Genomic DNA, 24,808 nt, shown 5'->3' on the forward strand with positions numbered 1-24,808 from the left:
ACTTTTCAAAAAGAAAGCCCGGCCGGCAATGTTTGACTCTTTTCGCCTATGGCGCAAGGAAGCCAAACAGAAAGAAATGAAATTAGCGAAGAAAAATAAACGAGGTATGTCAATGGTACAAGCTGCCGTTGCGTTCAGGGATAATGAGGAAGAGCAAGAGAATGAACAAATGCTTAGAAGTAGGAAGTTAGCTGTAGATAAGTGCTACCCAGTTTTGCCACGTAAAGGACAAAAATCAAAGGAAGAACTAGACAAAGATCCTTTAATGTCACACTTATTGAGTTCGCCACCGCCTTATGCGCAGAGTGCTACAGCACCTCAGCAACCTTTGGTTGCGCAACAACTGATCGTTGGGCCACAGGTTCTACAACAACCACCAGCTCCTCTTCAGCTGGTTCCTACTCCTCCGACGCAACCCCCTCAAGGGCCGCCGCCTTTGCTACCTATTCCACCTGTGCTCTCTACGACTTTGCCTATTACATCGACTATTTCTCCTAATACTGCCTTTGCTACTGCCTCCACTTCTGCCTTACCTCAACATGTCTTTCCTCCTGTCCTTCCGTCAACTTCTCCTTCCGTTTGACAAAGAATGGCAAACACTGTTACTAATTTTTTCTCACCTTTCTTCGGGTCGCCTACTATGACCCCTAACACGGAACGAAGACAGTTGCGGAATCAACTGCCTGACTATCGAGAGAGAGAATTACTGAATCAGTTAGCACATAAATGGGTTGTCGACAGTGTGAGATATGATGAACAGTCTATCGTGGAAGTCTTCCGTCAATGGGAAGCATCGAAGCAGAGATATGTTTTTGAGCAAATGTGTGTTTATCTCTGGGAAGATTTGGAGGGAAACAATCTGGAATACGACCCGCCTGAGTTGTGCCGTGTGCTGTTCGAGTTCTCAGAGGGCATGATCGTAGGTGACGATGTTGAGAGAGCGGGTGCGACATTGTTGTCATATCGGAGTAAGGGGGGCACCTCTCGGTCATTATTTGAGCATGACGCATCCGGTAGGAAAAAGGCGCGACAGTATCCCATGAGAGAGGTTCCGCCGGTGTGGAAGGAGGAAGTAGCCGCTGGTCCAGGTAATAATCCACCAGTTGTACCGGCTCACTTTCAGCGTGTTTGGGTACACGTCCCATGGAAAAGAACAGAGGTTTTGGCCCTCAAACAGACGTCACCCGACCCCCGTAAGAATCCCGCAGGGTATTATAAGGAGTTATCACAGACTGTAAGCTCGTGCATTATGAACTTAGCCGATATAGACATGTTGTTCGGGAATGTTGTTCCACAGCCTTTATGGGGAAAGATTCGCCACGCCGATCATGATCAGGAGTTAGGGGATACATGGGCTAATATTGCTGCCACAGATAACAGACAAGTTGGTGGTGCTAAACCTGAGCCTTTGATAGCGGAACTCCCTGGTAGAATAATTACTTATATGAAGACATTAATGCCTGAATTGCGTGTCAATTGGGATAAGTTGTCTGCTTGTAAGCAGAAGAAAGACGAAATGGTGTCCAACTTTTTCACGCGGTTTGAAGAGACTTTCGCAGATCATAGCGGTCAGGATATGGCTACTGAGGGTGGCCAGAGATTGTTCGTCGACAAATATGTGCATAATTTGCTTCCCGAGTTGTGTGCCAAGTTGAAAGATTCTGAGAGTGCTTGGGCTGTGTCAACGTCAGCACAGATTTTAGCTACAGCCCAGTACTACGAAAATAGGCGCAAAGATGAGTTAGAGAAAGCGGATAAAAAGACTAAGGAATTAAAAACTAAGATTCTCCTACAGCAAGCCTATCCACCCTGTACTAATAGTCAGCGCGAATATCAGCAGCCTCAGCAGTATTCGGGAAACTCACAAAGAAATGAGTTCCCTCAACAACATTTACGGTACGGACCTAATCAGTGTGCATATTGTAAAGAAGAGGGTCATTTTAAGAGTAGTTGTCCGGTTTTATTACAACGCACAAATGGGTTTGGTGCGAGAGGTCGTGGTGCTCAACAAACGCCTAGAGGTAGGGGACGCGGTGCGTTTCCACAACATGCACGATCCTTTCCGCCTCAGAATTCAATGAATAGTTTTGATCAGCAGAATAACGCATCTGGTAGGACGGCTCAGTATTATGCTGACGACTACTATGCAGAAGACGAAGACATGGAAGGTAACGATTGCTAGGACAGCCATAGACAAAGAGAGGGAGTTGTTTCAGTTCCAGTAGATCAGAATGGACCCTATGTCGAGGTGATTACATCAGGTGTGTCAGAGCCTTTTCTGTTGGATACTGGTGCTACAAAGAGTTCTATTATGCACTCAAAGCTCCCTGGCGCACCTTTGTCTGGTGAAATAAATGTTTCAGTAGGTTTTTCTGGCGCCCCGGTTAGGAATCCGATCTCTAGTCCTATGTCCCTTTCTGTTGGTCCGTGCGAATTGGAAGCACCCCTTATTCTTACGAGAGGTTGTGGTGAAAATTTGTTAGGTTTGGATTTGTTGAAAAGATTGTATGCAACATTGTATTGTTCTCCTTCAGGAGTATAACTTACATTGGGTAAGAAAGTGATCTGTCCGATGTATTTGTCAAAGGACAAACTTCCAGCCGAACTAGTTTCCCTTCCAGATATTCTTTGGGCTACTGGTCCTAATGATGTAGGTCTTTTGGAAATTCCACCATATGTCGTGACATTGAAAGCAAATGTTAAAATGCAGCGCATTCCCCAGTCCAAGATCTCTAGTGAGGGCGAAAAGGTGTTGCTAGCGATCATTTACGATCTGATTGAAAAAGATGTAATTGAAGAGACAAGAGGTAATGTTTGCAATAGTCCTGTTCTGCCTGTTTTGAAGCGTACTGACTCTTCTCAGCCACCTGTTTACAGGTTTGTGATTGATCTTAGAGAGGTGAATAAAATAGTTGTGCCACAGTTTCCAGTTGTCCCTGATATTACTGCCCTATTGATTTTGATTCCAGCTTCAGCAACTTGGTTCTCGGTGACTGACTTGAAGAATGCTTCCTTCAGCATCCCGATCGCAGAGGAGCGCAGGGATATTTTTGGCTTCAGTTTAGGAGGCCGAAGTTTCCGCTTCAAACGCGATCCTCAAGGCTACTGTGAAAGCCCATCGATATACAGTCAGGCCTTAAAAACACAGCTTGATACGATTGTTTTACCTGATGGTGCTACTCTTATTCAGTACGTTGATGACTTGCTAATCGCTGCAGATACTGAGGAGGGCTGTAAAGCAGCCACCTCGTCGTTGTTGCGTCATTTGTCTGATTTGCATCACAAAGTATCCCTTTCAAAGTTACAATATTGTCGACAAGAAGTGACCTACTTAGGTCACCTCTTATCGAAGGAGGGAAGGAAACTGACCCCAGAGAGAATTCAGGCGATTGCAAAATTGAGTGTGCCTAGGACACAGAGAGAAGTGTGTGCTTTCTTGGGCATTACGTCGTATTGCAGACAATGGATACCGAACTTTTCCTTGCTAGCCAAATCTTTGGTGGCATTAACTTGTAAAGATACGCCGCATCCCATTCCGTGGTCTGAAGAATGTCAGAAAAGTTTTTCCGAATTACGTGATGCTTTGTGTTCGGCTCCTGTGTTGGGTACCCCCGACTACAGTAAGCCCTTTACGTTGTATGTCCACGAAAGAGAGGGATGTGCATTGTCAGTGTTGACACAGATGTTTGGGGACAAGCAGCGTCCATGCGCGTACTTTTCGTCGACTTTGGATCCGGTAGCTAGAGCGTTGCCGAGTTGTTTGAGAGCCACAGCAGCAGCAGCTATTTCTATTCGACAGTCTGCTGGGTTAGTGATGAATAACATGTTAGCGGTAATGGTCCCACACGCAGTGGACACTTTGCTAAACAGGACCAAGACACAGCACTTAACTAGTGCTCGATTGTCAGGTTACGAGTTGACACTTCTAGCGAGTCATGTGCACATTAAGAGGTGCAATACTCTGAACCCAGCCACGTTGTTGCCGATTTCAGTCGAGTAAGAGGTGTTGAGGAACGACATGATTGTTTCTTTAGGACAGAAGAAGAAACGAAAGGAAGAGTAGACCTTAGGGACTCTCCTCTTACTGAATGTGACGGTACTTTATGGGTGGATGGTTCGTGTTTCAAGTTCCCGAATGGAGATACGACTGTGGCATATGCTGTTACGACCTTGCATACGATTGTTGAAGCTGCACATATCCCACATAAATCCGCTCAAGCAGCAGAATTGGTTGCACTTACAAGAGCATGTGTGTTGGCAAAAGGAAAACGAGTGAATGTGTACACCGACAATCAATATGCCTTCGGTGTTGCTCACAGTTTTGGACGATTGTGGCGTGAACGTGGGTTCCTGACTTCGCATGGTGCTAAGATCCAGCATGGACAATTGGTGAATGAGCTTCTCGAGTCATTGACCTTGCCATCACAAGATGCGATCGTAAAATGCAGTGCGCACAAAAAGGTCATGGATGATGTTGGTCGTGGAAATGCGTTTGCGGACGAAGTTGCGAAAGACACTGCAAGGAATGTGATGAGTCGAATGTATGTTGCAGGCCCTGCAAGGTGGATTAGTGACGTCGGAATGTGCGAAAATACAATAGGAAGTGTGAAGTCCATCCAAACTGAAGCCACAGAGAAAGAGTTGCGTGTGTGTAGAGAGAGGACGGGTAAATTGGATGCGAATGGTTGTTGGATTGAATTGTCAGAGCATCAGCGATGGTTGTAACCCGATGCGTATGTGCTTGCAGTGGTGACAATGGCTCATGGGATGGCTCACATCAGTGTGAAAGGGATTTGCAAGTTGTTGGCTCCAGTATGGCAGAACGCTAGAATTCCTAAGTGTGCAGAGAATGTGGTCAAGAACTGCATGGTGAATCTGAAGTACAATCCTGGTAGGGGAACCCCAACTCTAGCTGGTCATTTTGCCCCTCCCACGTATCCGTTTGAGGTTTTGCAGCTAGACTTCATCCACATGGAAAGGTGCAACAATTTGAAATACGTACTCGTTGTTGTTTGTGCTTTTTCAAGATGGGTGGAAGCATATCCGTTAAAGGATAATACTGCTTTATCCACAGCTAAAGCCCTTGTCAAAGAATTCTTCCCCAGATTCGGAATGCCGAGAATGGTCTGGAGTGATAATGGGAGTGAATTTGTGGGACGAATGATGAAGAAAGTATGTGAAGGGCTAGGCATACATCAAAAGTTCCACGCTGCAAATCACCCCAATCAGCTGGACTAGTAGAATGCTACAACGGCACACTAAAGCTAAAGTTAGCCAAGATTCAAGCGAGCACTGGTCTTAAATGGCCTGACGCTCTGCCTTTGGCACTCCTATCAACAAGAATGACTGTGCACTCTAGAGTGGGACTTAGTCCGCACGAAATCGTGTTCGGCCGCCCGGCCAACATTTGGGGAGTGCCAAGGCCCACTAAGTTCAGCGAAATCGAACACCCTGTACTGCTTGATTACCTGTATGAATTGACGACTAAATTGCGTGTTTTACACCAACAGGTGCATGATACTCTGCCTCCGGTCTCTGAAGCTCCAGGACACCCTATCGATCCTGGCTCCTGGGTTTTGGTCAGAAATTTCCAGCGAACAAAGAATGGCCAGCCCAGGTGGACTGGCCCTCATCTAGTCCTTCTCTCAACAAGATCAGCCGTACGAGTGGAGGGGAAAAAGCACTGGATCCACGGCGTACACTGTAAGAGGGTCCCTTTGCCTCTGCCGTACGACCGGAGGGTCCAGGAGGGGATCGCTGACTCTGAGACTGAGACTGTGCCTCGCTTTCTGCCTTTCAGCGATGCACGCGTGAAAGGAACAAACTCTGAGAATGAAAGCGATAACGTTTTGCAAGCAGCTGTGCCACCGTCAATTCGATTGAACACTACCGAACCTGAACTTTTATTCCAAGACCAAACAGCACTTGGAAGAAAACGTTATAATTTGAGGCCGAGAACTATGATTATGGACAAATAAATCTTTTTTATTTTTGAAAGTGCAGCTCTCTCTCCACTGAGAAATGTGCTTATTTTTATTTTTCGAACCGTCATCCGGGTTCAGCTGCTAGGGTCGCAGCTGCCCAAAGTCTTTGGGGTGCAGCCGAAGACGTTAGGTCGACGGTTCTGGTTGGTCTAAGGGAGTTGCCCTGGACTGACAGAAGCATTCCTTAGCAGAATCACCCTACCGCCGCGGGCAGCAATTGTAGAGGGTGGAGTTTTTCAAGATGGAGAGACCTGCCAAAGAGACAAACTTTAAAACCAGAATGTGTACATTAATGACAAAGGCACGATTTTTGATATTATGCATTTCCATATTGCTTAGCGTTATGATGTTTTTAATAGGATATGTTTTATTCACTTTCCAAGTGACATTTGCATCCACTATACAGCCTTTACCTCCTTCTACTGTTCCTTCACATTCTTTTCACCCCCTGCCTGAACACGAGTCCGCTAGGAGATCAGAATTTGCCAATAACTCATTCATTCAGCTTCTACACCAACACCAACTAGTGGTGAACACAACTAACTGTTGGGTGTGTGGTCTTATGCCACATACTACCGATAAGGGTATACCGTACTTGGTCCTACCATTCAGCTACTATGGTTCTCTATGGGCGTTTCAGACGATGTTCATATATGCCATCGAACCATATCCCCCACGTTCTGCAAAAAGTAACTCGAGCAACAAAGCGTTAATAATGGGAATCACCAATATGAGCAGGGACATCGACTCATATAGAACCATTCCGAGAGATGAGTCGCAAGCATACACTAGGTGGAACATAACAGGATATAGAGTTGCTCTGAGTGAGAACGAGCAAGCAAAAAGGTCTTCCCCGATTTGGATTGTACCCCATCAGGGGCACCTATGTCTGCAAGGTAATGGCAAAAACCCCAGAGCTCAATTAGGGAAAAGTGTCTGCACTGAAACATATATTTTTACGTCCCAGACTTCTCCTTCGTTCTTAGCAGCTAAGGGTACCTATTTCATCTGAAATGATAGAGCCTATACATGGTTGCCCCCTGACTTCTCGGGCACATGTTTTGTTTCGTTCCTGTTGCCTCCCACCTACACGGCCGCAGCAGACTACCATAGGACAAGGATAGTTAGAGGTGTCGTGAGTAAAGACGACACTGCCAGACAAGAGTTTCGAGATTTCGTAAAGGGTTTTCTGCCGTTTTGGGGGCCTATGGTGAACAGCAGGAACATAAGGCAATTGACAAGGGTGGTTGAATCTACTGTGATTGAAACAGCTGGTGCCCTTAGTAACTTGACTGCCGAGCTCGATTCAGATCGTCTTATGACTCTTCAGAACAGGGTCGCATTAGACGTCATTCTTGCAGACCGAGGGGGGGTATGTAAAGTGATCCAATCCAGTTGCTGCGTGTTCATCCCAGACAACGCCCCGACAGTATACCAGGCCATCTCCAAACTGCATAAAATCTCTGAATCCATTCATGTGGATAAAGGAGACTGGTCACTGATGGGGTGGGTCTGGGAACTGATATCCTCCTGGGGATGGAAGATTCTGATAGTCATTGGGATGATCTTAGCCATTCTTTTCCTGTTCTGTCTGTGTGTGCAGTGTGCTCCTGCAATATGTGGCCTCTGTGCTACATCGTGTATAAGGAAACCTGTATCAAGGGATGAACTAAGTAATAGGATGATGCTACAGCAACATCTCAATGACTTTATGAATATAGACCTGGACTCAGATTAGCGTGAGTATAGGTTATTTGCCTATATAAGGGCAAAAGGAGGGTCTGTGGTACTGAAAATTCTGGACCCGTGTTATAAACATCGTCGTACCATGACGATTTTGGTACCGACAGACCGGAAATGACGAGTACGCTACATACGCGCATTTTCGGTGTATTCGAGCATTGGGATCACCCTTAAACCAGAGTTTCCGTTTCGAACCCTCGGGTTCCATTTTGTGATTGCCCTCACATAGCCAAATGAGTAAAGGCCAAACCCGAGTCCGAAGGACACGTACACCTTTGCTGACTCCCCTGTGACCTGGGCAAGCTGACTCCACTGCCTAAAGCCAAACCTGTTCGGCCAGTGGCCGAGCGAGATTAGTATCAAGGCGCAACACGTCATAAACCTTTCATCACGCACAAACCATGCCTAATCTCACACGCACCTGTCTCTGTTTTCTTCTTTATGACTCGCTTTACGTGGAGGAGGTTCCCGTTTTTATTGGGGTCCGCCGATATCTGATGGAAATACTGGACCTTGCCGGGAAATTGATTATGGGTTGGAGTTAATGAAATGTGGGCTTGTCATCATGACTCTGCTTTCCTTTTGTAGTGAAAATATTCGAATGGTCTAGTTATAAAATAAGGAATTTGTGCCTAAAGCATAATATTTTGTATAAAAAGAGAAGGCTGGCTTGAACGTTTGAGCAGTCCCCTGAGAACATACACGCTGTTGTACTTCTAGGATGTCTGTTACTGGTTGCAGCCAATAAATACGATCTTTGACTTCACCTAGAAGACTCTGTGTTTCTGTAGTCCGAAACAGAAAGGACTCGAGGTCTTCGGGTGTGGTCCCCTGGCACCGCTGGGTTCCGAAAAACCCAGTACCTCAAGGCGAAACCTAAAAAAAGAACTGTGCTGATGTTTCAGAATATATCAGAATTAGTACAAATTAAGCACATTTGTTTTGAATTACTGAAGTGTGGAGAAAAATATTTGAATAAGATTGAAACACATTAATACACGAGGGGATGACATTTGCAAACATATCATTTATGTGCAGTAAAACCATATTTCGTTGTAAATGTAATGATCATTTCAATTGGAAATGTTTTGTCTGTAATGGCAGTGCGCTACCACACCAAGTATACTCCACACTACGCCACTCAACTCCACACCACTCCACTCCAATCTATGCCACTCACTCCATGAAACAACACTCCACTTCACACTCCTCTACTCCACACCACTTACCCCACTCCAATCCACCCCACCCCACTCCAATCTATCCCACTCCACTCCAAAGTACCCCAATTCATCCCACTTCAATTCACCCCATTCCAGTCTATCTATTCCCAATTTACCCACCGCAATCTACCCCACTCTAACTCAATCTACCCCATCCCACTCCAATCTACCCTAATACACTCAATCTAACCCAATCAACCCCACCACACTCCGATCTACCCCACTCCACCCCAATCTACCGCACTACACTCAGATTTACCCCACTCTTCTCCAATATACCCCAATCTACCCCACTCCACTTCAATATACCCCAACTGTAATCTACTCCAATCTAACTGACTACTTCACCCCAATCTACCTCACTCTAATTCAGTCCAATTTACCCAACTCAATTTCAATTTACCCCACTGTAATCTATCCAACTCATCTATACTCCTACCACAATCTACCCACTACAAACTACCACGATCTACTCACTCCAAACTACCACAATCTACCCAACTCCAATCTACTATAATCTACTACACTCCACTGTAATCTACGACACTCCACCCAATCTATCCCTCCCCACTTCATCCAATCTACCCCACTCCATCCAATCTACCCCACTCCATCCAAACCACCCCACTACAATCCACCCAATCTACCCCATTCTACTCCACCCTAATCTACCCCACAACACTCCACTCCAATCTATCCAATTCCACCCCACCCCACTCTATACAAACCTACCTCATTCCAGTCGAATCTAATCCATTCCATCCTACTCCAATCCACCCTACCCCACTCCACCCCAAACGTACCTATCCCAATCTACCCCATCCAAACTACCCCACTCAAATCTACTCCAATCAATTCCACCACACTCTACCCCACCCCAAACCAATCTACCCTACACCACTCTATATAACTCCACTCCATTCTTCTCCAGTCCAATGTACCGCAATCGAAACTACCCCAATATACTGCACTCAAATCTACTCCACTCCAGTCTTCCCCACTCTACTCCAATCTACCTCATTCCACCCCACTCTTTCCCAATCTATCCCACTCCAATCCACCCCAATCCATCCTACTCCATCTCAATCTACTCCACTCCACCCAAATCTACCCCAATTCAATCTACCCCACTTGACTCCAACCTACCCCATTCCACTCTACCCCAATTTATCCCCCTTCTAGCTACCCCACCCGACCCTGTGCAACTAACTTTTAGCCATGCCGAACAACAGTCACACTGGTGTACATAATGGTTAAAACTCGTTGCCAAAGCCAATAGCTTTCGGATAGGAGACACCTATTTGTTTTGCCAATGCTTGTTTTCAGTGGGGTTTTTTTCATCATAGACACACGCAACAATTACCTGCAGCCAACTCCAAGCAGGCACAGGTGTTCAACGGTGCCTGGGCACAGCAGGGGATTCCCTAAAGGGCCTGGCTTATGTTTTTTTATTTATTTTTAAGGGTTCCCGGACACTTTCCTGGGGTTCTCGGACCCCTACAAACGTGTGTATCCTTATTGGACATCGATAGGGTTTCAGACCGAGCAGCAGGTCACCGAACATCACAAATGTCCACCAACGTACAAGGCCAATTACTGTGCCTGCGCAGACTCCTGCTTAAGGTTTACGGACCTCAAGGGTCATGATGTGGAATCCAACCTCTGTCTCAAAATCAGCAATTTCTTTCTACATTTTAACATTAGGCAGCCCCTGTGCCATGGAGAGACAGGATGGCACCACAGCACTTTATGGCTTCTTTAGTATTCTTACAGGATGCGGGGAACAAGTCTCTTCATCATGTAATGGTTCAAGATGTAGCCAGCCAATCAGGGAGCTTCAGGTCCGCAAACCCAACTTTGGGTTTACGTATCTGAAATGGATGGGCGATAAAGATTCCTCATCCAATCGGATCCAATATATTTTTACATTTGGGTCCGCGAGTCCAGATGCACGGACCATTTGTGGGCTAAAGGTCCGGCTAGATCTTTCTTAAATGACTAGTGGCTTAATTTGAGGACCACAAAAAAACACTGCATGTAACTAGCCATGCACATCCGAAATAGTTATGTGCAGATTCATTGAACTGTGCCAACATTATTATATGTATATATATATACTCACGTTTGGAGGTGGGACCCGGAGGGGCGTGTCTCCACTGCAAAAAATATAAAAAAAAGTTTCCACTTTGTGCAATGTGGTGTGTGAACAAGACTACATCGTTAGTCGAAACGTTGCATCTTTTGGAAGGCACAGGAACGAAATAAACATCTTGCCTGGAAACACGTGGGGTCTGTCTCTTCTCTCGCCGCTTGGTAGTGGAGGTTGGAAGATTTGTGCAGATTTAATTGCGGAAGCCGGCTGTCTCCGCTGGCAGCACCCCCTCCTCTCTTGAGTGGCTTTTCGAACGTACAACCGAGTGTGAATGCGGATTCCTGGAGGAATACCAAAGCGGAAAGCCCCCTGACAAACCATCGTCGGAGTACTTGGATTTCTTCACCCCGAGGGAGGCTGGTTTAATTACTGGTCACAGCGGCGAGTGAAGAGAAACGGGTTCCGTTACATCAACCCACGTCAGGTGAGGAGGCAGCGTTTGTTTCCAAGGCGGCGCGCAGCAACGCGCAGTGGGTTTAAATTCATTTCCAACCCGAGTTCCTTAAAGATTAGTGCACGCATAACAAACTTCCAAAACGACACCTGTTAACCGAGCTGCCAGAGGTCATGGCAGCCAGTTCTGAAACAGAACGGGAAGCGGCGGCGGACGCTTTGTTTGCCCAGATACCACGTGGAGTAGGCAACAAGCGTATTCAAGCTAACGCCGAGACTACAGGAAACCAGGATGTGAAAAAAATGCTAATTTTGTTGGAAAAAAAGTCGCGCTCGGAAATCACAAAGTGGTGGGAGCACAAATCGCTCACTAAATATGAGGAAGTTGGACGCGTCCCTAGAGGGCTGCGAATCATGCTGGCTCCCAGCTTCATGGATCCAAACCCCAACATGCTTAAAGAATGGGGAGAACTCAACTTAGGGGCATCCATGAATTTAATTAAGTTGCTGATTAAATATGCCATCATAGACCGGGCTGCACTATTGGAGGAAATAGTGCAAATTAACAAGGATTTAGATGCAATAAGTGATGTGGAGACCCAGGCAATAATCACCAAAGGACGCAAGGATATTAGTGAGCGCCTTAAAAAACACGAGGAGAAAATCAAGACACGGAAAATCAACAAATTTGCAAGGGATCTTAATGATTATGAGACCGGACAAATTTACACATTTGCTCGCAAATATGACCAAGCAAAAAAACAGCGGCAAATACAGAAAACAGCCTTAAAGACAAAGGCAACCGTGTCTCAACCTAACACGGGAACAGCAATGGAAAATTTGGAGTTAACGTCAACGGATACCATTTCTTTAGCTGGTTCATCCAGCTCATGTGGATCAACACTAAGTCTCACAGAGGAAAATCGCTCTTTGGAGTTTTTTGATGTAGGTGAGGAAATTGATTTTTTAGTGGAGGCTCAAATGCAAGCACAAGGCCCTCGGACACGCTCACGCAACGCCGGAAAGGGAAAAATGCAAGGCGGAGGGCAAGAAGAAAGCGTGCCAAAAGAGCCGCAAGCGCAAAAAAAGAAATGGTTCAAAAAGAAAACCAACAAGCAATAATTGACGCAAGTACAATAGTCAATTTATCGGATATGACGTTAACCACTGCTGAAGAACAGATCCTCAAACTAGGTTTGAACTTTTGCCCGGAGAGCTCTTTTAACTACACGAACACTAGAGCTGATGTCTATCTCTACATAAGAAAATTAAAACTGCAAAAACTATATGCAATCAAATCAAAATCCGACGCTACCTCAGTGGACTCTAGCAAAACATCATCTACCGAGCAGAGTCCAACTCTGGTACCTGCCAATGATGCGAGAACTCTCATCACCTTGTGCAATCTGAGCAAGGCCAACCCAGCAAATGATGATACCAATGCAGATGTTCCTGACACCCAGAGGGAACTACGTGAAATTGATGTCCCCCAAAAGGGTGCCGGAGAAAGTCCCTTTAAACCAAAAAGCAAATTTGTCCCCGTCATGCCTAAGGACGCGGTGGACATATATCATGACTGTATCGTGGAAGATCTGAAAAAACTTAATAGGAAAATCCACCACACTAAGGAAATGCCCAACTTTCCTACCAAGGAATACCACAATTTAATGAACAAACTGTCAAAAAATCATGAAATCGTTGTTAGTCCCTCGGACAAGGGGGGGAACATTGTGTTGTGGCAGAAGGAGGAATACATTGCGGAAGCAAAACGCCAGTTGAATAACGCTAATTGTTATGTACTGAGCAATGGTGTCCAATATAAACAGGCGAAGGAGAACATCAAAAAAATGCTGTTAGGCTACAAAAGAGCCAGCCTAATTACCTCCACCGAATGCACATTCTTACTGAAGGAACATCCAGTTATCCCGCACTTATATTTAATTCCTAAGGTGCATAAGAAACAGAATCCTACCCCCGGGAGACCTATCATCTCCGCAATCAACAGCATGGGGGAAAACATTTCCAGGTATATAGATTTTTATCTACAAGAACATGTCCAGGGGTTACCCAGCTACATTAAGGACACTGGAGACTTTTTGTCCAAACTGGAAACTATACCTTGGCAAAATGACTGGTGCATAATAACCCTTGACATTGAATCTCTATATACGTGCATTGAGCACCACACAGGAATTGAGGGTGTCCGACACTTCCTGGGACGTAAGTCATGTGCATACTATAGCCACAACAAAATGATATGTGATCTAGTACTGTGGTGTTTGAATAATAACTTTTTCATGTTTGGCAAGGACATATGGAGACAGATACGAGGTGTAGCTATGGGTTCCTGCTTCTCTCCCAGCTACGCGTGCTTGCACGTGGGGCTGTGGGAGGAGCAGGAACTTCCAGGCGTTTCTGGTTTTGAGCATGTCAAATATTGGATGCGGTTTATCGATGATATTTTTTGTGTATGGGAGGGTGATGTCAGCAGTGCTCAAAGTTTTGTAAATACACTCAACAAAAACAGATTCAACTTATTTTTTACTTCCAACATCAGTACAAGCACTGCTGAATTTCTTGATGTATCCATCAGTATCGTCAATGATCATGTTATCACTGCCCTCCACAGAAAGTCCACTGCTGGCAATAGTATCCTTCATGCCATCAGTGGCCATCCCAAACATGTCATCAATAGCATCCCGTTGGGGGAATTACTACGCCTTAAGCGAATATGCAACACTCAGGCGAAATTTGAGGAAGGGGCGTCCTCAATGCTTGCGAGACTGGAGGCAAGAGGGTACAGTAAATCGTGTCTTGCCACCGCATTGAAGAAAAGTGGGGATAGAACTAGAGAATCCCTACTATCAGCCAAACCCCTTGCTAATGACACAACCCCCAACCCGAGTAGACTCATAACAACTTTCAGCCAGCAGCACCGCAAAATTAAATCTATTGTCACTAAACATTGGGCAGTTCTGAAAACAGATGCAGTGTTACGTAATTTAACTCCTGAAAAACCTGTGATTACATTCAGGCGCGCATTCAGTATGCGCAGTAAACTGTCACGGTCCAGCCCAGAAATACCTAGGATGGATCAGTGGTTCGGTAGAAAGGGCTTCCACAAATGTTCCTCCTGTCGGGCATGCAAGTTTGGACAAAATACCACCCACTACCGCACTCCGTTTTCCGACACTGATTATTCCATCCGCGGCAATTTCAACTGCCGCACGGAGTTTGCGGTATATGTCCTAACTTGCACATGCGGCTTACGCTATGTGGGCAGTACCGGCGCACAGGTGCATGTGAGAATATTGCAGCACCTCAGGGCCATTGTAAACCACGATGGCGCATATCCAGTGGCGCGACATTTCAACATCAGGCATAATAGGGATTTATCATGTCTCACCTATTTTGTCATCGACGCCGTGGCCCCCCTCAAACGAGGAGGTGACCGCGAGAAATTACTGCGCCGGTTGGAAACCCAATATATCATCAAACTCGACAGCAAACAACCCAACGGGTTGAATGCAACGGAGGATCTTCATAACTTCCTTTAGGGACACTCAATTGTCAATGTTTCTCTGCACAATAATGTACATAGTGGGTACAACGTGAGCATAATTGTAGATAGTATGTAAATATATGAAATCCTGTTAAACAGCACCTAATATTAGGTATTTTGTAGTCTGATTTCTGTACAGTTCTGGTTGTTTTTGTCTTTTGGACAGCTTAGTTTTCCTTGTAAAACAAACACATGGATTCTTTCTTTTTGGGTGATTTATAATTTTTTCTTAACACTTGGTATTGACTCATGCACTTTTTTATCTTTTATGGGGTTACACAACCCTTTGGCGCAGATAGTTCCCATATAATCATGATTTGAGTCTCACAAATAATGTATATATGTACATATACTGTGGCACATATGGAGAAGGGCGATCATATGTTGTTGTATCATTGTATTATACACGTAGGTGCTGGTTTTGGTGTTTTAAAGTCATTATGTGTACAGGTCATCAACAACTCAGCACAGTGCAACATTGGGATGTAAATTTCAACAGTTTAATTGGCAATGACACATCTCCTTTTAAGATTGCAAGCTTTGCACATTGGAATGCTGTATGTCTTTGGATTCAGTCCTACTAAGATTCATATGAATTTCACGCATTCATGCGGTCATTGTTTATTTTGGTTGTAGTAAATAACAGCCTAACAGAATGAGTCTGCATACAAATCATCGTCGAGGCGATATGTTTCATATGTGTCCAAGCAAACTATTTTAATGAATATTCACGCATTCATGCGGTTATTTATACTGTACAACTTTTAAAGTTTCATAGTTATTCATGCAAATGGGATTAACGATACAATGTTTGTGTTATTACTTTGCTTTGTATAACTGTTACAACCATAGAATGTTACCATGCACTGTGCCTTTAATCAATTTGATTTGGTTTTAAATTGTTACCATGTGACTCACGTTTGGAGGTGGGACCCGGAGGGGCGTGTCTCCAATGCAAAAAATATAAAAAAAAGTTTCCACTTTGTGCAATGTGGTGTGTGAACAAGACTACATCGTTAGTCGAAACGTTGCATCTTTTGGAAGGCACAGGAACGAAATAAACATCTTGCCTGGAAACACGTGGGGTCTGTCTCTTCTCTCGCCGCTTGGTAGTGGAGGTTGGAAGATTTGTGCAGATATATATATATATATATATATATATATATATATATATATATATATATATATATATATATATATTATATATATATATATATATATAATTATATTACGTGGGATTCTGTAATCCCCGTATAAATGGCAGTCTCTAATTTCTTTATAATCAGGAATTTGTGACGCACCAAGTCAGTGATTATGAAGAAGAGACGTCAGAACTCGGCTTTTATAAGGTGTTACAGTCGAGTCCTGAGGGCACAATGCCTGCTGCCAGCGCCAGCAGCTGATGTGAAAGGAAGGTCAAGTCACGAAGCTGTTTAAAGCAACAAACAGAACTTTGCTTTTATTTCTTCTGCTGTGTGTTACTAGCTTACTATGAGAAGCAGAGGGAATATGTTTATTAGTTTCCTTAGATAAAGGAAGGGTGGAATCTTTCTGCATGTTTCTACACGTTCCGAGCTAGTGCAGCTTTATTTTTTTAAATGGACTTTTATTGAACAGTTTCTAAAATATTTTTGCAACAAATATCTAACAGTTTTTATTTTTACTTTTACACAAGAGGTTGTAAGTGTATTCTTCATGATTGCAAACATGTTACCTGCTGCATATGTAGGAGCTATGCACCAAGGTTTGTGGGAAAGGTCATGGTGGAACCATGTATTATACAGGATAAAGTACCACCTGGTGCATATAATAAGATTATTGCAAGTCACCTCAGAGTTCCAAAACCTTTGTGTATCTGTCTATCATGAGGTGGTGTGCACTCCTGGAGAACCCTGCATTGACAACAACATCCCTGGTCAGCCTTGCTGTTGAGGCCGAATACAGACTAGGATTTTTATATCAGGAACTAGAGACGACTGCGTCTTACCCAGTGTAACTGTGCAACTGGAAACACAGTTCCCTCTATAGACTGAGCATGGCTGCTATTCTCAATGAACACCACATCACTTGCATCCGACTATTACGTGTGGTTCTGGCCAGTAATTCCTCCCATAAATAGCGCTATTTCCAGTTCCTCAGCCTGGAATGGGGACGAACAAGGAACGAAAAGAGCTACTGGCCTATTTGTCTCATGCAAAATCCCATTACCAGGTCTGTTTCTGCACAGGAAGGATGCAGTCCTGTGTGGAACCAGAGGAAGGGAATGCAGGGAAACATCTCCACCCTGTGTACTCGTACTCCGGGGGTCAGTATTGCTCAGTGGGCTCCATCCAAACCATAATCCTCCCCTCAGAGTATTTCTAAAATCTGCCCATACGCATTTTAAAGAGGTTACATGTGGTAGTATGCACTCCGAGAGTCCATTTATAGTGAAACACATACCTGGGGTAGCTTCGAACAGCAATAAATGTGATTTTGTATTTCCTCTCTCTATTGAGTCTTCATCTGCAGTATTTGTATTCAGTCCTAGGAATGATGGAGGCACACACTGACCCCGCTCATCAGGACAGAACAGTTCTGCCTTGCAGTTCTGATGTTGATGCTGTGAATCAGGGTGCAGTGGTTCGAGTATGTAGTTCTGATCTGAACCCTCTGCATCTGCACAGGTCTGTTCTAGCTTGTCGTTCTGATCTGGTTCCTGTGCTTCACGGCGCATGGATTCAAGCTCGTAGTTCACGTTTGGATCCTGTGAATAAGGAAGTTCCTGCTTCAACCATAGGTGTTGCTGTAGGCACTGGGTTTGTGGTGACCCCAACTCATCAATGGACAACAGCCCAGACTCTAAGTTTTCATCTGGTGCCTTCCCATCAGGTGACACGGGTTGTAGGCTGCGATTCTCCTGGGGATCTTGGAAATCAGAACACATCAATGCTTCCTCCAAGGGATCATCAGGTCTGTTCCCATCTGGTAGAGCGGGTTGTATACAGTGGTTTTGCTGTGGTTCGTGTCCTTCAGGAAATAGTGGGTGTGGGCAAAGGTTCTGTTGCTGGTCCCAGCTATTAGCAGACAATGGGGATGGTTCTTGCTTCAGGGGCTCATCTGGCTCCCACTCTTCTGGGAAGGCTGACTGTATGCTCTGGTCTTGCTGTGGCGTCTGCCCATCAACAAATTCTGAGTAAAGACACAGTTTTGCCTCCAGTGATCTGCCTGGAGGATCTGTCTGAGTGCACCGGGATAGAGGACAATCCTGCTGTACTCCATTTCCATCTGGAAACCCAGGATGCATGCGCTCATCCTGCTTCGACTCGTGTGTTACATTCTCTGCTGGAGCCTGGAATGTATGATGCGTGCCTGCATCTTACATGCTGGGTTCCAGATTCTGTTTGCAACTGCTATGCTTCCAGGATCTGCTGGACAACGGACGTGCTGTGCTTCACCTTGTCACTCTCAAATAAACTCTATCATTTTTATATAATCAAGCATCAGTTTTACTTTTTAATATTGGCGACGAAGGACCTCTACCTTATTTCTGCCGCGTTTTGAAGCACAGGAGCAGGAATTTTGGGAATCCACGTAGTATTGCCGTTTGGACTGCATCTCTTGCTCCAGAAGTGAAGCGCTTGGTATTCTATCCATTTCCTCCTTACTCCGGTGAAATTTCATGAGTTTGGGAGGCTTTGGTGCATTTATTTGTATTTTCGGCGCTCTTGCAAGTGAAACTGCCGAGTCTTCTCGCGACATCCTATGCGCCTATTGTGTGACACTGCCTCCAGCGTCATCAAGATTGACGTGGATTAGCCTATGGTGTCATCACGTTCTGCACCAAGCCACCATTTTGTTGCCATAGTTACCGGAGTTACCGGAACATGAAACACGAAGCTTTCCTGTTCTAGCTGTTTGTGAAGAGAAATCAGGATCGCTTTTACTTTCCGATTTTTAAAAGGTACACTTTCTACACGCTACTGCATTTTTTGCGTGTTTCATTGAAATTAATTATTATTTTGAACAATTTTGTTTTTGTTTCTACTAAAACGACTATTTTCTTCAAGTATACAAGCTGTTGCTCAATTCTATTGTAAGACTTCCTACATTATATTATTTCTTTCGACTTTAGTCTGGTGAAGACTTCATAAGGAATTCATTTTATGCTTATACAAGACTGCCACCTACTGGATATTTTTTAGAAATGATTTCTAACCTGCATTTTCATTTTATTGTTATAATTTTTTGTTTTTTTTGTTTTAATGATCCATTAGTTGTAAATTAATATAATATTTAAGATGCAATTTGATCCTCCATCAAAGTTTTTGCAGTCCAAAGGTGATCCACCTATTCCATGGACAAGATGGAAAGAAGAGTTTTTTACTTATCTCAAAGCAATGGACGGAGAAAGGATGTCCGCAGAGAGAAAAAAGAACATTTTTTTACATTGTCTTGGTTCAGAAGGACAATTGGTATTTAGAACTTTGCCTCCTGTTAGGTCTGGTGGTGACAGTAATGTGTATGACGAAGCTGTTTCTAGGATTGAAGGGAGATTTAAACCTATCACTAGTGTAGCGCTTAATAGATTCAAGTTTTATACTAGAGTTCAGGATGACAAAGAATGCTTTGATGATTTTCTTACAGCTTTACGAGCGTTATCATTACATTGTAATTTTGGTCTTATGACAGATGAAATGATCAGGGATCAAATCATTGTGCATGTTAAAAGTAAGAAAGTCCAAAACAGTTATCGATTTTAGGTGATCCTAGCTTAGAAACAGCTATCAGTACTGCAAAAGCTCTTGAACAGTCTGATAAGTGGATAACATCTTTAGATAAAGCATCTACTTCTACTCCTTCTACTTCTAGTAATGAGGTCAGTGTGGTTAAACCTCATGAGTCGAAGACAAGTTATTATTCCAATAGAAACGATGGTAAGACTAAACAGTTTTTTTGTTTCAGGTGTGGCAATCCTGACCATATTGCTTCTTTTCCACAGTGCCCAGCTATTTCTAGACAATGCAACAAATGTGGACGTACTGGGCATTTTTCGAAAATGTGTAAAATTCCTACAAAGCCTTTCCAAGACACTAACAAATCTTTGTTTTCTTCCCCTAAACACCCGACTGGTAATGTCTCATACGTTAATGATGAAGGGAGTAATAATGCAGATATTAAGGAATTTGGTATTGTGATATCTGTACAAGAGTCATTTGATATTTCACAAGCTGATACTTTATCATCTCCCAAAACTTGTGTTAATGTTTTAGGCAAAGTATTAGAACTTATGGTGGACTCATGTTCTCCATGGACTATATCACTCAGGAATATTGTATAGAATCTTTTGGGGACCTAATTGATGTCAATGCATTGTCTAAACCAGATATTTGTGCTTATAACTTTGATGGATCCAAAATCAATTTTATTGGTTTTAAGGAAGTTCTACTTTCTATCAAAAGTAGTTCTGCTGTTATCAAACTTTATGTGGCATGGAAAGGAGTGAATGTCTTGGGTTGGAGAGATCAAGCAAAATTAAGAGTTACATTGAATCCTAGGTTAAAGGATCCTGTGTCAGTTCTTGCTATATCTGATGCGAAATCTAATATTTTATCTGATTTTACTGAAATCGCTCATTCTTTTCCTAATGTGTTTTCCGATAAATTAGGTAAACTGAATGGTTTTAGTCACAGGATTAAGGTTAAGCCTAATTCTGCCCCGGTTAAACAAAAACTAAGGGGTGTTCCTATTAGTATTAGGAATGAGCTTAGAGATATGTTAGATACCATGGTGAAAGATAATATAATCGAAGAAGTGGAATCATCAGAGTGGGTTTCTCCCATTGTTTTAGCCATTAAACCTGATAAAAGTATTAGGTTATGTGTGGATTTAAGAGCACTTAATAAGAGTTTAGTTACTGACTGTCACCCACTTCCCAACATTAATGAAATGTTGTGTATGTTGGATGGTGCATGTGTGTTTTCAACATTAGATCTTAGATCTGCGTATCACCAGATCCAACTCACTGAAGACTCTAAACAATTTACAGCATTTATCACCCCTCATGGGGTATTTCAGTTCAAGAGAATGCCAGTTGGTTTGGCTTCGGCTGCTTCAGTTTTTCAAAGGGCCATGTATCACATCTTTAAAGATCTAGGGTCATTCGTCAAATGTTTTCAAGATGATATACTTGTGTTTTCTAAAAATAATTCTGAACACCATTCTCACCTTAAAGAAGTTTGTTCTAAGTTAGAACAATATGGTCTGACAATTAAGGCTAGCAAATGTAAATTTTTCTGTGAATCTGTGGAGTATTTGGGACATACTCTTTCTGGTGAAGGGGTTGTACCAAAGAAAAATCTTGTGGATGCTATTATGAAAGCACCAGCTCCTGATAATAAGGAGAAATTACTCTCATTTGCTGGGTTATGTGAGTATTATAGCAAATGTATTCAAAATGTTGCTAACAAGATGGAACCGCTGAGAGAGTTAACCAGGAGTTCTGCTAAATTCATTTGGACGGACAAACAAGATATTGTTTTTAAGCAAATCAAGAATGAAATTGTCAATGCTCCCACACTAAAATCGTTCTGCATTAATAAGAAATGCAATGTTACTGTGGATGCCAGTCTGTATGGGATTGGAGGAGTTCTGAGTCAGTGTTCGGGTAAGGATGAGTGGTGTGTGGCATTCGCATCAAGAACCTTGTCTCCCACAGAAAGAAGGTACTCGGTTATTGAAAAGGAGCTGCTTGCTTGTATTTGGGCTGTGGAACATTTTAGAAATTATGTGTGGGGAAATAGGTTCATTTTAAGAACAGACCATAAACCGTTGGTGGGGATTCTGTCTCCTGGTGGCGGATGGAACTCTACAGCACGGATAGCCCGGTTATCTTCACGTCTTCAGGAATATGATTTTGAAATTGTTTATGTACCGGGTAAGAGTAATGTTACGGCCGATTTTCTCTCCAGATTACCCTGTAGTGATGAAAAAGTTCCTACTATAGATCTGGATGTTGATGTTGTTGCTTCCATAGGTGATTGCATTTCTCAAGAGTTTCTAACGTTAAGTGAAGAAGAGTGGTTTGAAGAATTGAGTAAGGATGCAGTGTGTCAGCAGGTTTTTGACTATGTAAGAGTTGGTTGGCCAAACGGTAAGTGCGTTTCTGCAGAGTTAGCCCCTTTTTGTCAAGTTGCTTCTGAAATTGAAGAGTTTGGTGGCCTTTTGTTTAAAACTGGTAAGATAATTCCTCCTTCTTCTTTACAGGAGAAAATGTTGTTGCTTTCTCACCAAGGTCACATTGGTATGTCATCCATGAAGCGTCTGGTTAGGGAAAACTTTTGGTGGCCTGGCATTGATAAGATGGTTGACAGAATGGTGAGGGACTGTTCCCAATGTATTAGTAGTGATAAGATGCTTCATTTATCTTCTGCTCCCCTTAAGCCTGTGAGTTGGCCTAATTTTCCTTGGCAGAAAGTGGCTTTTGATATCTCTGGTCCTTTCAGACATTTGCCATTAAATGCTCGATTTGCTTTGGTCTTGGTTGATTACCATTCGAAATGGCCTGAAGTAAAGTTTGTTAGTAATGCTTCTTCACAGGTTGTTATGGTTTTCTTACAAGAGATTTTTGCTAGAGAAGGTTTCCCTGAGACTTTTATTTCTGATAATGGTGCACAACGTGTTTCTTCTGTTGTTGTAGATTTCCTTAAGAGTTGTGGTATTAAACATCATACTGTCTCCTTGTATGAGCCTAGGGAAAATGGTCAAGTTGAACGTTTCAACCGAGTTCTTAAGGATTGTATTAGTAGTATAAGTTCTTCTGATGATGATTGGTTGGATGTTGTCAGGAAAAGGTTATGGACATATCGCATCACACCTCACTCTGTTACTGGTGTAAGTCCTTTCAAACTTCTGAAAGGAAGAGAACCTTCTTCTGCTATTTGTCCCTGGTGGATTAAAAAGTTGAAAAAAAATGATTCTAAAATTGATCTTGAGAGCATTGCCAAACGTGTTGAGGGTAAGCAACAAAGTATGAAGGTCTTGTTTGATTCAAAAATGAATGTCAAAGTTCATGATTTTGTGGTTGGGGAATGGGTGAGGATAAAAAACCTGGTTTTCTTGTTAAAGGGTTTTTTAAATTCTTTCCCCCCATTAAAGTGGCTAAAGTTTTCAAAAACAGTGTTGCCACTCAAGATGGAAGAGTTTGGAATGTTCGTAGAGTGGCCAAATGTCCTGATTCTTATAAACCACATACCTCTCCAATGTCTTGTTCTGATGATAATTTTGGCATGTTGATACGCAATGTTAATAAGTGTCCTCAAGGTTCTCTTCATAATGATTTGTCGATTGCCTCTAGGGTTAAAACTGATGTTAGACCAAAAAGAATGCCTAGTAGGTACCTGTGTTAACTTCTTTTGTTTAGGGATAAGATGTGTTACATTCTCTGCTGAGCCTGGAATGTATGATGCGTGCCTGCATCTTACATGCTGTGTTCCAGATTCTGTTTGCAACTGCTATGCTTCCAGGAACTGCTGGACAACGGACGTGCTGTGCTTCACCTTGTGACTCTCAAATAAACTCTATCATTTTTATATAATCAAGCATCAGTTTTACTTTTTAATATCGTGTACGTCTGGAAACCCAGGTTGCACGCACTGGTTCTGCTGTGGGTCACATCGATGTAGAAACATTGGCTGTAGACAAAGGTTTGGCTCCTCTGGACGCCCTTGAACATCGGTCGTAGAAGAGAGCGTACAGTCCTGCTTTGGTGCATGCCCATCAGAAAACACTGTCTGAAGACACAAGCTCGGTTCCACTGGCCTGTCCAGTTGAGGTGTCGCAGGAGACCGGCTAACAGCACAATCTCTAATGCTCACTGGACAGATCACCTCCAAAGTCACTCCAGCATTATCTAGGGAACCTTGATCCTTTTCTATCCAGATTTTCTTGATCAGCCCAGCGACTCTAGAAGGTACGTCCTCCACAGTGTTCAGCAAGTTCTCCTGCTTGGCTTCCAACTCCTCCAGCATGGATAAAAGGATAATGTGGGGCAGGTTCTCCGAAAGCGGTTCCAGGTCCTGGTCCCTCTTAGCATAATTTTGAGATCCCAAAGCAGAGACGTTATGGAGAGGTAAAGATGGGGCTGTGGCTCTTACGGATTCACGTGAACACTGCGCTGTCACTTTCTTTTCTGGAGCCCGTCTTCTGCCCATTCTGGTAACTGATGTTCAAGTCTCAAGTGTCTGCTGAGGAGAGGAAAAGAGGAAAGACAACACGTTGTCACAGGACGGTTAGGTCAAAATACTCCTTCCTGTCTCACCAACCCCAGTGTGATCAGATAACATCGCTCATTTCTAAAACCAGAATAAAATGCATCATTAAAATGTCACAATACCTGCAACATAGTTCATATATTATGAAAGGCACGGATTTGAAATGTGTTTCCAACACTATGTCTGTTCCTTGGTCTGCTCAAATTGTACACTGTGCTACCACAAAAAGAGAATATTGTAACTGCCTTGCAGCAATGAAAGGTTTATAAAACCCTGGCAGACAAGACTGCGCTATCATCCTCACTTGCACTGTACACCTCTCTTTTGCAGTATTCAGTTCAGTGACTGAAGGACACGCCAACATACCAAACCTCTACAGGATCTACAAAACGCTTGTTATGTCATTGCATCTATAGAGAGCATGTTCAACCTGTGGTTCCCTGGAACTGAATCAGAAATACATAAAAGAGGAGACAACAAATCAGAAGAGGGAAGAATCT

At 43.4% G+C, this 24,808-nt stretch overlaps 1 protein-coding gene across 1 annotated transcript; it reads right to left on the reverse strand.

Annotated features, from left to right (window-relative positions):
* Positions 1 to 16,379: 16,379 nt before the first annotated feature.
* On the reverse strand, positions 16,380 to 24,248 carry LOC147736774 (uncharacterized). The gene is made up of 2 exons (XM_086953475.1): positions 23,688 to 24,248; positions 16,380 to 18,346 (listed from the first exon to the last, which is right to left on the reverse strand). The coding sequence occupies exons 1-2, from the start codon at positions 24,246 to 24,248 to the stop codon at positions 17,138 to 17,140; spliced, it is 1,770 nt and encodes a 589-aa protein (XP_086809601.1). The 3' UTR covers positions 16,380 to 17,137.
* Between the last annotated feature and the right edge of the window lie 560 nt (positions 24,249 to 24,808).

This window comes from Lissotriton vulgaris, chromosome 1_2 (genome assembly GCF_964263255.1).
Source record: "Lissotriton vulgaris chromosome 1_2, aLisVul1.2, whole genome shotgun sequence".
NCBI lineage: Eukaryota > Metazoa > Chordata > Amphibia > Caudata > Salamandridae > Lissotriton > Lissotriton vulgaris.